We start from the raw sequence: 12,988 nt of genomic DNA, 5'->3' as shown, positions 1-12,988 counted from the left end.
ACTGGTTAAAATGATACTTTGGTTGATGAAAACCATCTTGTGGTTGTTTTTTAATCTTTATCTTCAGTTTTTAGAAAAAAAAGGCTTTGTTGGAAAATTAAGAAATTGCTGATTAATTTTTAACACTTACAACAAGAAAATTCCAAAAATGATGAGTGTAAAGTAGACATGTGGTAAATGTTAACTATTTTGTGTGACATAACTCTCTGGTTTAATGGCATAAAAAATAAAAATTGCAAAATTTTCACCAAATTTCCAACTAACATGGAGTACCATGTGTTGCAAAAAACCTACCTAGATTCTCTGGCATTTGTTTTAAGCGTTCCAGAGTTAAAACCATACAGTGATGTTGATCAGAATTGTAAAGTGTGGCCTGGTCAGGAAGCTGAAAACAGGCTGGGGGGTGAAGGACTTAAAAGCCCAATTTATCAAAATTAACATGCACCACAAACGTTCCACAAGAAAAATTAACAAAAAATAAACTTGTGACTCTTGGAAGAAAGTGGGGTGTTGGACAAAAGTGCAAAAATACAAACCATAAAATGGCAGCAGCAGCAAGAATGGGTGCATCCATTCAACACGTAGCTCTGTGTACATGCACTCAACACTTATGTTTTCTTTGCAGGTATTGGACAGTCTGTTGGCACAATACGGAGCAGTGGAAAACTGTGAGCAAGGTAAGAAAGTAAAATTGTTCACGGTCTGTGTTAATATATTGGGCTGCACTGAACCTTGTTCTTTTTACATCCGTAGTGAACACTGACACCGAGACTGCAGTAGTGAATGTAACCTATGCTAACAAGGAACACGCTAGACAGTAAGTGATCCTGCGGTCTGCGTGCAGGGATGACACGTGTGAGTGTGGCAGGTTTATCCATCATGTGTGTGCCATGTTTTATCCTTGGTCAGGCATCGGTGAAGAGAGCATCAGCACTTTGTCTCATAGCTACAACTAATGAGATTAATTTAAGTGTTTTGCAAGATGGTTAAAGATTAATTCACACTTTAGTTTATATTTAGATGGCACGAAGCAAATACTGTTTTAGCGTGAATCGCTGCAGTTTTGAAGCTGCAAAAAGCAGAAGTGCACTAAAACTGAAGCAAATTGGAATTAAACTGGGTTGCAAAAACAGCAAATATTTTTTTATAATAGGAACCTTAGGCTAGCTTCACACATTGTATTTTTGGTGCTGATTTTACTAGCAGATTTCTAAACTGAAGTCCTCAGTGTTTCAGCATCTAAAATCCATTCAGAATTTTGATGCTTATTTATTTTCTGCCTTTTTTTTTTTCATTTTTTTTTTTTTGCCTGGCCACAAGTTTGACATGTTAATTTTAAATTTGTGTAAAATCTGTACCAAAATGGTACACTTATTTCACAGCAATTCATGCTACAGATTTAACAAAATAAAATTTCCCTGTGTCCCACACAGCAGGGGAGGACATACACTGATGCAACTGCATCGGGGCCTGAAGGTGGAGGGGGGACCCTGCAGGCAGTGGCATACTGCCCATAGCGGCAGAGTATGCAGCCGCTATGGGGCCACTGAGTCAAGATTATGGGCGAGAGTGAGAGGGGCCCGGTGTTGTATAGCATTGGGCCCCCTCTTACTCCCTCCCGTAATCAAGTGAATACCCAGAGCTGAGGACAGAGTGGCGCGCCAATTGCACTGTGCAGGGATTCAAAAAGAGGCGTGTCATGCAGGGAGAGTCGCTGGCCAATGAACGCTTTCCAATCACCAGACTGATGAGAAGCTCTCACTGGCTGCTGTCTCTGTCCTCCTGCATGGTGTGTCCCAATGGTGAGTACTCGCATGTAGCCAGGGGCCCAGGCCGCATGGCACACGGGACAAAAGTGGAGGAAGGGCAGAACTTACAGGGAATCTTCTGCCTCCTCCACTGTCACCTTTCCAGCAGGCTGCAGCATCTCACAGAGAAGAGGTCAGGGAAGGAGGCTCACTTCATGGGACATCATGGCAGCAGCAGGGAGCTGAAATCTTCTTTGTGTCCCCATCCCCCCACAGGGGCTTCTGCAGCCCTCTCCAGCTGATTTCTGCACTATGAGGCCGACCTCCACCACGGCTCATCTAAACTCCTGATGTCATAGATTAGTGTGTGTGTGTGTGTGTATGTATGTGTGTATCTGTGTGTACAGTATATGTAATGTATGGTATGTGTTTGTGTGTATGTATATACGTTATGTGTATGTACGGTATGTGTATATATGGTGTATGTATGGTATATGTGTGTGTGTATACAGTACTAGATGGTGGCCCGATTCTAACACAACGGGTATTCTAGAATATGGCCAGCGGAAGACCGACGTTCAAAAGATGGTCCAGGACGATCCACCACGATCGGCGATCTCACAGCGGGGGCCTGGTCGCTGCTGCATGTCACACTGAGGCTAAGTACCCACGTTGCAGAAATGCTGTGGGGAATTTCCGCAACTCCCGCCGTGGGAAAAACGCATACGAATTCGCATGCGTTTTCCCGACGAAAACATGCGATTTTCACGTGCGGAGTTCAAGCACATTCCAAGCGATTTGAAGCATCGCTTGAAATGTGATTGACAGGTTGGTCACACTTGTCAAGCATAGTGTTTGACAATTGTGATCAACTTTTTACTATTGATGCTGCCTATGCAGCATCAATTGTAAAAGATAGAATGTAAAAACTAATCAAAAAAATTAAAAGGTTATTCTTACCTTCCGACTGCCTCCGATCTCCTCTCCACGCTCCTGGCACCTTCCTGTCCCAGTAATGCTTAGCGCGAAGGACCGGAGATGACGTCACTCTAGCGAGAGCGCTACGTCATCAGCGGTCTTTCGCGCAAAGCATTACTGGGACCGGAAAATGTTGGGCACGTGGTAAGAGGAGGGAAAGAGTCCGGGGGCCGTCGGAAGGTGAGTATATCACCATTTTTATTTTAATTCTATTTTTTACAGGTTTATGGTACCTAGGGCCTGGAGGAGAGTCTCCTCTCCTCCGGACCCTGGGTACCATCTGCACATTGAGCGCTGCGCCGGTCATCTACCGGCTGCGTCGCCGATGACCCGTGGTGGCGTGCGTTATTCGAATTCCGCGCCAATTCGCGGACGGACTGCGCCTGTCGCTGATTGGTGCTGGGCGTGACCAATCAGCGACGCGGGATTTCCGTTAGACAGAATTAGACGATTATATAGTAGATGTGTATGTATGTGTATACTATATTTGTATATAAGCGTATGTACGGTATATGTATGTGGATCTGTATGTAGGGTGTGTGTGTGTGTTCCATCGGATTGTGGATAACTTGCTCATCACTGGGAATTTGACCACTGGGCCACACAGATTCTGAAAACAGGGGTCTGCAGTCTCATCCTGGGTGGAGCAGAGTTGTGCATGCTCGGCCTCTGCTCTCTTCATTATCTATAGAGCTGCCAAGTGCTGCACTCATCTATTTCCATCAGTTCCAGTAGACAATGAATAGAGCAGACACCAGACACATAATGTAATATACTATATACATGGTCGGGCTCTGCCAGTTCCAGCATTAAACGCTTAACCATGAGGAGGCGCTCTGCACAGTTGCCGGTATGTGCCCACTAGAGTGTCAGCCACTTCTTGCAATGTTCTTGTCACTGACAGCGGGCACTAGTTGTCATCTGACTGTGCTGGAGCCAGCAGAACTGAATCCTAACGGATATATCCCAAATAGAACTTTTGCAATGGGGCGCCGTGATTGCTATGTACGTCCCTGCTTTCAGTGCAGTAATAATGAGGGCAATCTGGCTTGTTTCTCGGAGACTGAGGCTCCAGGGGTCCGTTTGCCCTCATCAAGAGCAAAGTACCAGGCAGGGTGGGGGGGCCCAGACGCATTTCTTGCACAGGGGCCCCAAACTCTGTGTCTGCCACTGCCACACAGCTTATACTGTAATTTGTTGTGAAATTTGCACTAAATGCGCAGACTGAGAGTGGATGAAGAGAGATGGAGATTGCCTAAATTATCATTTAAAACGAAGGATTCCAGCCATTAGAGACATACAGACTTGACAAGAAATTGGTAGTTCTGGGCAGACAATTTTTAATATGATCTGCTGTGGTACTTTTTTTTTTTTTTTCTCTGCAATGCCTTTTTATGGTGGTTCTCTAGAAGTGCTGTTGGGTTGCAGGGCCAAGAATACCCAAAACGCAGGCATCGAAAATCCTTGTGCCTTTTGTGCCTGCGCGCGAATTAAAAAGTTTTTGTTTTCCACTGATTGGCTGCACTCTGGCATCCAGTGGAGAAATTACAATCTGTGTAGTTTCTTTTCATTCATTTTCTCCTTATTTCATTGAGTATACTGCCACCTATTGGTTGACTGTCATCAGTGTGGGAATAGTAGTAAAAAAAAAAGTTTATATATCCGGAGGTTTTTACGTTGGCGTCGGGGTTGACTATGATCATAAGCTATTCACTGTAACATTTTGCTGGGGAGGGGCAGTCAAATATGCAGGGCTATTAAAGATCTTTCATTTTTGTTTAAACATTGTAGTGACTGAAATGATGTCTGAAGTTTGTTCTAGTTTGGACATGGAAAATGTAATTTGGCGCAACTCTCATAATTGCTCTCATTCTAATTACGGTATTTGGTTTTTTTTATATGTGCCAGGTAGTGATGAGCAAACGTGCTCCGATTAACGTGTTATCCGAGTATCTGGGGTGTGCTCGGATAATATATGTTCAAGTCCCTGCGGCTGCATGTTTTGCTCCTGTTAGCCACAACACATGGGGATTGCTGAACAGCCAAAAATCATGCAGCCGCAGGGACTTGAACATAATACACAAGCACACCCAAAATACTCGAGTAACACCCAAGCATGGTCAGATAACACCTTATCAGAGCACGCTCGCTCGTCACCAGTGCCAGGCTTTTATATTATTGGTGTAAACTTTGAAGAGGTTACACACTGGGAAAGAGAACCTTGAAAATTGGAATTCTAGAAGATGTGTTCTGTAGAATGATGTGTAGACCTAATAATTGACTTCAATAGAGCGCTGATCTAAAATGCACCTATATATATGTGTGTGTGTGTGTGTGTGTGTGTGTGTGTGTATATATAATATATATTAGCAATGTTATGGCTTTGCTTGTTTTTATTAGTTATTTATTTAGAGTACGTTGTAAAATATAATTGACTTTTTACTCCATTCCTTAAAATTAGGGGTCTTGAAAAACTGAACGGCTATCAGCTAGAAAACTACTCTCTTAAAGTGACATACATTCCTGATGAGATGGCCGCACAACAAGCCCCCACTCAGCAGCTACAGCCTCAACCACCACAGCATCCTCCCCAAGGGAGACGTGGGTTTGGACAAAGGGGGCCTCCCAGGCAAGGGTCCCCTGGAGCTGCTGCCAGACCTAAACCTCAATCGGAGGTTCCACTACGCATGCTGGTTCCTACACAGTTTGTAGGGGCAATAATTGGGAAGGAAGGTGCAACTATCAGGAACATTACTAAACAGACACAGTCAAAGTAAGTTTTGTTTTTTTTTTTTTGTTTTTTTTTTTTATCCAGCAATGAAGGTACCGTCATATCGGAATCCCATCATGGCTCTTTTTATTACATGTAGAACATGCCAGTTGTTTTAACCCATTATGCATATTGCTCCATAAGTCCACTTGTTAAAGGGTTGATCAGGAATCGTAGTTATTTTTTTCATATGGGACTAAAAACTTACCATCAGGTAGCTGCTAACTACTTGCCTGTTCTGTTAAGCCCATATCTCTTCCAGCTTAGGTGGCAAATCTTTAGTCTTTAGCTTCCTTTGACCTATTGTCCATACAGCAGCTCTTTCTCTTCTGCTCTGTTCTGCTGACATCAAGCAGTAGTAGCTCCATATTGACAGAGCAGAAGAGAAGGAGCTGCTTTATCTACGTGACGTCCCTGAAACCAAGAGAATCGCCAGTAGAATTAGTCCGTGAGCACTCCGAGCTGGCTGATATGGGTGCAGGGCAGAACAGGGAGGTAGTTAGCAACTACTTGCTGGTAAATTTATAGTAAGATATGAAAAAAAATAAGCAAAGTCTCGATGGTTCTTTACGCATTCAGTCCAGATATTAAGCAGTATGGCAGCAAGCTTGTCTCCTACACACTGGAGGGAACCGTTTTATTAGCGCACTCAAAATGTTTCTGCTGAACTCATGACCAGTACCGTAAGCATTTGGTAAATGCAATGTATAGCTAAAATCTGCCACTCTCCTCACAGAATTGATATTCACCGTAAAGAAAATGCCGGCGCTGCGGAGAAACCAATTACCATTCACTCAACTCCAGAAGGCTGCTCAACAGCTTGTAAAATAATAATGGAGATTATGCAGAAGGAAGCTCAGGATACCAAGTTGTAAGTAAAGGGCATAAATTAATGATTCATAATATTTTCTACTTTTGGATTGGAAATTCTTACCTGTGTGATGGGAAGTGGGGATGATTTTTTTGGTTTGTTTCCTAATTTTATTTGTATGGTTACACAAAAGTTAAAGGTGTTTGCCGGGATATAGAATAAACAAATCGATGAACGTGCTAAAATAATCCATACTCTTCTGCTGCTCCAGTAGTACTGCCGGTCTCTTACTTGCCATAGTGATGATGTGCCAACCATGGCATCGGCACTGCCAGTGACTGGCATGCTGCACTGCTCATAAACCTCTTTCAAGAGTTCATTCGCTGTTTTTATAAGGAGGGAGAAATTGAACTTCTAAAGCCACGAACATTTCTCAACAGACATCTGCGTTTCACTGGACTGAGGACTAATTTGTCTCCTCACTGTTGGCACACTCTCTTTGCTTTGGTTGAAATTGTATCCATCCAGTGAGGTCGGCACTGACGTGAGGTCGGCACTGACGTGCGCCCTGCCTGGCACAGCTAATCCAACAAGGCAGAGTAGGTGTGGTAACAGCAAGCAGCCCCTGACTAGTTCCCACCACCCAGATGACTAGTGGGAGCGCCCCTCAGTGGTTTTAGAAGTTTGATTTCTTTCCTTTTGTTCAAAATGTTTTCATAAGCAAAAACAGGATATCTTTAAATTAACTGTGAATGATGGGAAGATGCATAAAAATCTGTGTATTGCAGTTTTAGGCTTCAGCAACCCCAAGATCTTTTCATGGCTCTTTACACAATCCTATAAAAGGAGTCTTGTGAGAACAAAATGACTGTTCAAACAAAGCGCCGTAGGTTGGTTGACCTTTGAAGTGGGCAAACAAGTCAGTACACCCTTCCCAGCTACTTGATTTCCATCCATCTCCATCCTACTGGTTGGGACAAAGGAAAGCAGAGATGTGATGCAAAAGGTAGTAGGTGAGGATGTGCAATGAAATGCTTGGCTGCACCTGTGCTTGGTCTCAGTCATGTTGACTAACAAACTCCCTTTAATTTTGCAGGGAAATGGCTGTTTCAAGTACAATACAGCTGAAATGAAAAGATTGTGTATGGAGCCATGAGAGGGCTCCGGTGACTACTTGCTGTTGTGGATTTTGTCCACTTTGTGGCCATACTAAGACTAAGTGTGAATGCTGCCCAAAGGCATAAATGCTTCTGGGTGCAATTTTAATGATTGTAGTAATTGTAATGCTACATTGTAACGATGGTAAAGAGAGAAGGAAAGGTTGTTTTAAATGTAGATAAGAAAATGAGAAAAAACATTTTTAGATTCAAGTAAACCATCTCTTGGAAAGTTAGCTTGTCACAAATGCTGATTTGTCTAACATCAGTCCGCCTTGATTTTTTTTTTTAGCACGGAAGAAATTCCCTTAAAAATACTAGCGCATAACAATTTTGTTGGACGTCTTATCGGCAAAGAGGGGAGAAACCTGAAGAAAATTGAGCAAGACACCGATACAAAAATCACAATTTCGCCGTAAGTTCATCAAACCCAGAGAAGTCCTGATTTTTGTAATGTTTTAAACGTCTACAAATTTTTTTATTTTCCCCCTCTTATGGCCTAGACTTCAGGACTTGACATTGTATAATCCTGAGCGGACTATTACGGTAAAAGGCAGCATTGAGGCGTGTGCCAAAGCTGAGGAAGAAATAATGAAAAAAATTAGGGAGTCCTACGAAAATGATATTGCGGCTATGAATGTAAGTGATTGTTCAGCAAGATCTGGGTGGGTGGGAGGTGGAAATGTATTCCTATAACATTGTACAGAGTGTAGCATGAGGCTGGAACGGAAATGATCCAACCTGAATGGAATGATGCTTCAGATTCTCTAGGACTTGCTAGAGCGTTAATCTTGCAGCACAAATGCTCTTTAACCCTCTCTTTGGCATGCTGCTCTTACAAGTGTGCTTGTATCAGTCTCTAGGTAAAGTGTTGGGGGTCATATACACTAATTTACTAATTTATGCAAGTAATGCAACATTTATTTCTCTTGCACTTCTCTTGCATCATATGTAATTCATCAAGTCCTCTGTAGGAACTTTATATTAAGCCCTTTGTTTTAGGAATCTGGCTCCATATGAAGAATAAACCAAGGCCTTGAAACCTCTTAACTATTGCAAAAAAAAAAAAGCCTCATCACCTGTAGCAGCCAATCGTGGTGCAACTTTTATTTTTCAAACAACTTTTAAAGGACTTGTCCCTTTTTTTTTTTTTTTTTTTAATAAACTTTAGAGGCTTTGACTTAATGAAATTACCAAGTGAACGTCTATTTACCACCTCCTCTGCTCTAGCACAGGCTTTTCAGCGCTGCCTACGGTTTTTATCCATTGTCTACAGAGGAAACGTTATGTCACCAAGTCTTCTATATCAGTAGAGTTACTGATCCCAGGGATTGGCTGCAGCGGTGTTGGCATAACATCATTGCTGCAGCTTCTAATCCAAGGCCAGAAGCAGCCGTAATGAGTCTGCGCTTCACTAGGGAAGAGTAAAGCTTTGTTTGTTTTCAGCCATTGTGAGCCAATGATGTGGGGAAAAAATAATTCCTGGAAAGTCTTTGCAGCTGTTACCCTAAAGTATTAACATTTTTAATTTGTTCTTTTGTTTTTCTCTCCAGCTTCAAGCTCATTTAATACCTGGATTAAACCTGAATGCATTGGGTCTGTTCCCACCATCCTCTTCAGGCATGCCACCCCCTTCAGTTGGGGTGTCTTCACCCACCTCCTCTACTTCATATCCACCATTTGGGGTAAGAACTAGGAAACGCAGTCCTAAATTATAAAGGTTTGCTAAATTGTTCCCTTTTATATTCCTAGCACATGTTATGTTACTCTTATTCCAAAAAGTAATTAAGCATTTTTCTTAAAATTTGACAAAGCTCAATGCAAAGTTGTTGGAAAAAAAGTTGTAGTATAACAGTTTGCATTAAAGGACAAAGGCACCAATGCTTATTAAAGTGATGTCAGCAGAATCTACCTTTTACAGCTTGACTGTTCGACTATCTGATGTGTAAGGGGAGACTTCTTATTCAGACTGTTCCCCCGATAGATGACATTAGAGAGAGGAGGACCAGGTACTAACTTCTAAGGATCATCCTTTTTGTTCTTTCCCTATTGAAATAATGTTCATATGTACGGTGGAGTCGGGAGAGTTAGCAGTCAACCAAACAAGCATTTAGCCAGCAGATGTTTCATGTACGGCCACTTATAGACTTGGCCCAAAATGTACAATGGGCATTGCCTTTTGTCTGTTCTCTATGCTTGAAAATCCAAATAAGTGCAAGATTTGTGTTTCTCTTCTGAAGGTACTATGTAGTGTAGCCTGCTATGTAGCTATGTGTTTCAGCATGGCAGAGTGGTATGCGCTGGCTACAGCACGTAGAATGAATGATGCAGTTTTTTTTCCTCCTTTACCATATTAGCAACAACCAGAATCTGAAACCGTTCATCTCTTCATACCAGCGTTGGCTGTGGGAGCAATTATTGGCAAGCAAGGACAACACATAAAACAACTTTCACGTTTTGCTGGAGCCTCCATAAAGGTACTGAATAGTTCAAAACTATCTGTCATCCCACAATTTTGTTGATACAAAATCTGATATTACCATTTCATTTGCAGATTGCTCCAGCGGAGGGACCAGAGGCTAAACTGAGGATGGTGATTATCACAGGACCACCAGAAGCCCAATTTAAAGTAAGCTACATATGTGTATTGGGATGTATATACTTTCCAGAATGCAGTAGATTGTGCAGATTTCGCCTTTCAACCCCCTCTTGTGTGCCTGACTGACGCAGGCTCGCACGGCTTCAACTGTCACTGACAGCGGCATTTAACATGCGCCAGCAGGTGGTGCGTTGTTCCACGCTCTCATCGGTGCATCCGTGACAAGCTCGTGGCGTGCCAATGCTAGACAGAAGTATAATTGGTGGTTTATTTTTTTACTTTTTTTTTAATTTTTTATATACACTGGGGATTAACGTAGTGGACAACCACTTTTTTATGTACTCTAAAGGGTTGCTTTGAGCTAGATTTCCTTTAAAAAAAAGACACAAAAAAAAAAAAAAACCTCTACATTGAAGTGCTTGTCCTCATTAATAAACTAGTAAATGTATTAGTGGAACTGGTCAGACCTCCACAAGTCATTTAAACTCTGTGGACAATTATATGCACTCAGATTCCTTTTAATTACATTTAATTTTATAATGTCAGGCATAAAATACAGGGTGAGGAGTAGCCAAACTGGTAACGACCATATAGTGTGACTCAGGGCTATAAGCTGCTTGGGTATCATGTCAATTTGTACATCCATGAACATGCGTGTCATACCAGTGATGCAAACACTCAGAGCGATATAGGAACACATGAGGAGCGAACATGCTTAGGATAGTGTTATCTGAGCACGCTCTTGTGCCAACGGAGTGTCTTCGGCGTGCTCAAATAATATGTTCCTGTCCCCGTGCATGCATGACTCGCGGCTGTTCGGCAGGCACAAGACGTGCAGGGATTGCCTATCTGTTCGGCAATCCCAGCATGTGTTGCGGCTGACGAACAGCCGAGACATGAAGGCGCGGAGGCTTGAAAATACTTTTGAGCACCCGAAGACACTCTGTTAACACATTATCCGACTACGTTCACTCATCACTAAAGAACATTAATAAATTAGCAGTAAACATAATCACTAAAAAAAAATAAAAGGATAACACTTTTTTCTATTGCTTAATCCAAGGGCATTCAGATTATGGGTCTGTATTATCCAGCATGCATCTCTTTACAATAAATCCATGCCAAGCTGATGGAAATCTGGAAAATAATCAAAAGTCCAAAACCTTTGTATGTCCCACATGTATTTCACATTCATGTGGGAATAATTGGGCCGATACTTTGACCTGTATTGATTTACTTGTAAATCTCTCTAAGGCTCCTGTTCAAGATGCCTTTAGTTACACCTATATAAAAATAGCTTCACAGGCTCACCATTATATACATACACTAAAAGGGTTATCCAAAAAATGGATTATTTAAAAACAAAAATAAAAAAAATCATATCAACGGGTTTCAGTCTATCGCACCGGCCATCTGATCAATGGTCCAAAGAGGCGGCAATGAGCTTTAATTGAAGGGTGCATGAATAGTTGGACCCCCACCAATCTATTGTCAGTAATCTGTCACTTATCAGCTGAATAAAGGTTGCTGCAGCTTCTTCAACCATTGATCAGATGGGGAAGCCAATACGAGGACCCCCAATGATCTAATGCTTATCCCTAGGATAAACCATTGATTTTATATTTTTTTAAGGCCAAATAACCTTTTGGTTTTTCATATTATTCATTGTCAAATGCTGCAGAAAATATTGTAGAGCCTGACATTGACCAGTGTGAACTGAGCTTGCCTATAGTGATGTTTACAGGACAAGAACGTAACATTTTTTGCCAAGTTTCTCTAAATAAACATTACAAACACAAAGTAAAAGCCAAATTTCAGTTCTGTTAAAAAAAAAAAAAAAAAAAAAAAAAAAAAACCCTCTTGACGTAGCTTGTGCCTCTTTCTCAGTTTTTTTATTTGTGACCTCTCTCAGCTTTTAGGTCTAGACAGTCACATGACCTGAAAATCCCAGATTAAAAATACTTTGACATTAGAAGCTTTGAACAAATACCAAGTGAAGATCGAGCTTCTGCTCGCTATTGGAAGCTCGGTTCTCATTAATGTCCAATATCCTGTCACTACAACAGGAAATTAACACTTAGACCTATTTAGTTAAAATGAATGTTTGCCTTTGATATGCTGACATAAATATAAAACTGTTAATAAGTGCTTTGTTTACTTTTTTATTAATTATAGTTATGGTATATGGTGTGTGATGGGTACATTTTTCCCACTTAGGCTCAAGGAAGGATCTATGGTAAACTTAAAGAAGAAAACTTTTTTGGACCCAAGGAGGAAGTTAAACTCGAAGCTCATATCAAAGTGCCATCTTACGCTGCTGGACGTGTTATCGGCAAAGGAGGCAAAACTGTATGTAATATCTATACTTAACAGCCTGCTTGTATTCATTTCTATCGTGTAGTTGTTGGATGTAAATGCGCAGGATCTTTTCGAGAATTACTTTAATATAATCTGTTCTAATGTTTTCTCCTGTTTTGTGCGTACACCTCTTTCATGACACATACGTGGGTGCAACTGTAAATCAAATTCCACTCAATCTTTCACTCCTCTCACCATCAGGGTGCAAATTATGAATAGACTTCCTAATCTTCATAATCTAAATACACAGCTCGCTTGCCATGTACATAATTCAACATATACCGTGAGGAGTGAGGGTCCTTCTCGCGAGCTTACAATCTGAGATTCATGGGAAGGCTCATGGATTGTTTGAACATGTGAGGGTAATTTAAAAACAAAAACCCTGATAAATAACTTTCATATTTAAAGGGTGATACTTTATTTAGAATAACTTGGACCTTCTTCATGGACGATGGTAAAGGATTGTGCTTGCAGGGCCTTCAGACTCGGGTTCAGTTTTCCAGAGTTGTTGTGATCCATGATTGGGCAGTCAGAAGATAAAGGGGGTGTGCAATGTTTAATAGGTGA

General features: G+C 41.5%; 1 protein-coding gene across 1 annotated transcript in view; it reads left to right on the top strand.

The window, feature by feature from the left end:
* Positions 1-12,988, top strand: part of IGF2BP3 (insulin like growth factor 2 mRNA binding protein 3) — a 117,483-nt gene that overhangs the window by 96,576 nt on the left and 7,919 nt on the right. The window contains exons 4-13 of the mRNA XM_073581423.1: positions 626-677; positions 754-817; positions 5,188-5,499; positions 6,233-6,367; positions 7,757-7,879; positions 7,968-8,103; positions 9,018-9,149; positions 9,822-9,941; positions 10,019-10,093; positions 12,281-12,412. Of these exons, the coding sequence (XP_073437524.1) occupies positions 626-677; positions 754-817; positions 5,188-5,499; positions 6,233-6,367; positions 7,757-7,879; positions 7,968-8,103; positions 9,018-9,149; positions 9,822-9,941; positions 10,019-10,093; positions 12,281-12,412 (1,281 nt within the window). The remainder of the gene's footprint in view (positions 1-625; positions 678-753; positions 818-5,187; positions 5,500-6,232; positions 6,368-7,756; positions 7,880-7,967; positions 8,104-9,017; positions 9,150-9,821; positions 9,942-10,018; positions 10,094-12,280; positions 12,413-12,988) is intronic.

The sequence above is a fragment of the Dendrobates tinctorius genome, unplaced genomic scaffold (assembly GCF_039654945.1).
Source record: "Dendrobates tinctorius isolate UK_male_01 unplaced genomic scaffold, ASM3965494v1 ptg000070l, whole genome shotgun sequence".
Classification (NCBI taxonomy): domain Eukaryota; kingdom Metazoa; phylum Chordata; class Amphibia; order Anura; family Dendrobatidae; genus Dendrobates; species Dendrobates tinctorius.
The sequence above is the reverse complement of the archived record's forward strand: the minus strand, read 5'-3'. Positions and strand labels throughout refer to the sequence as shown.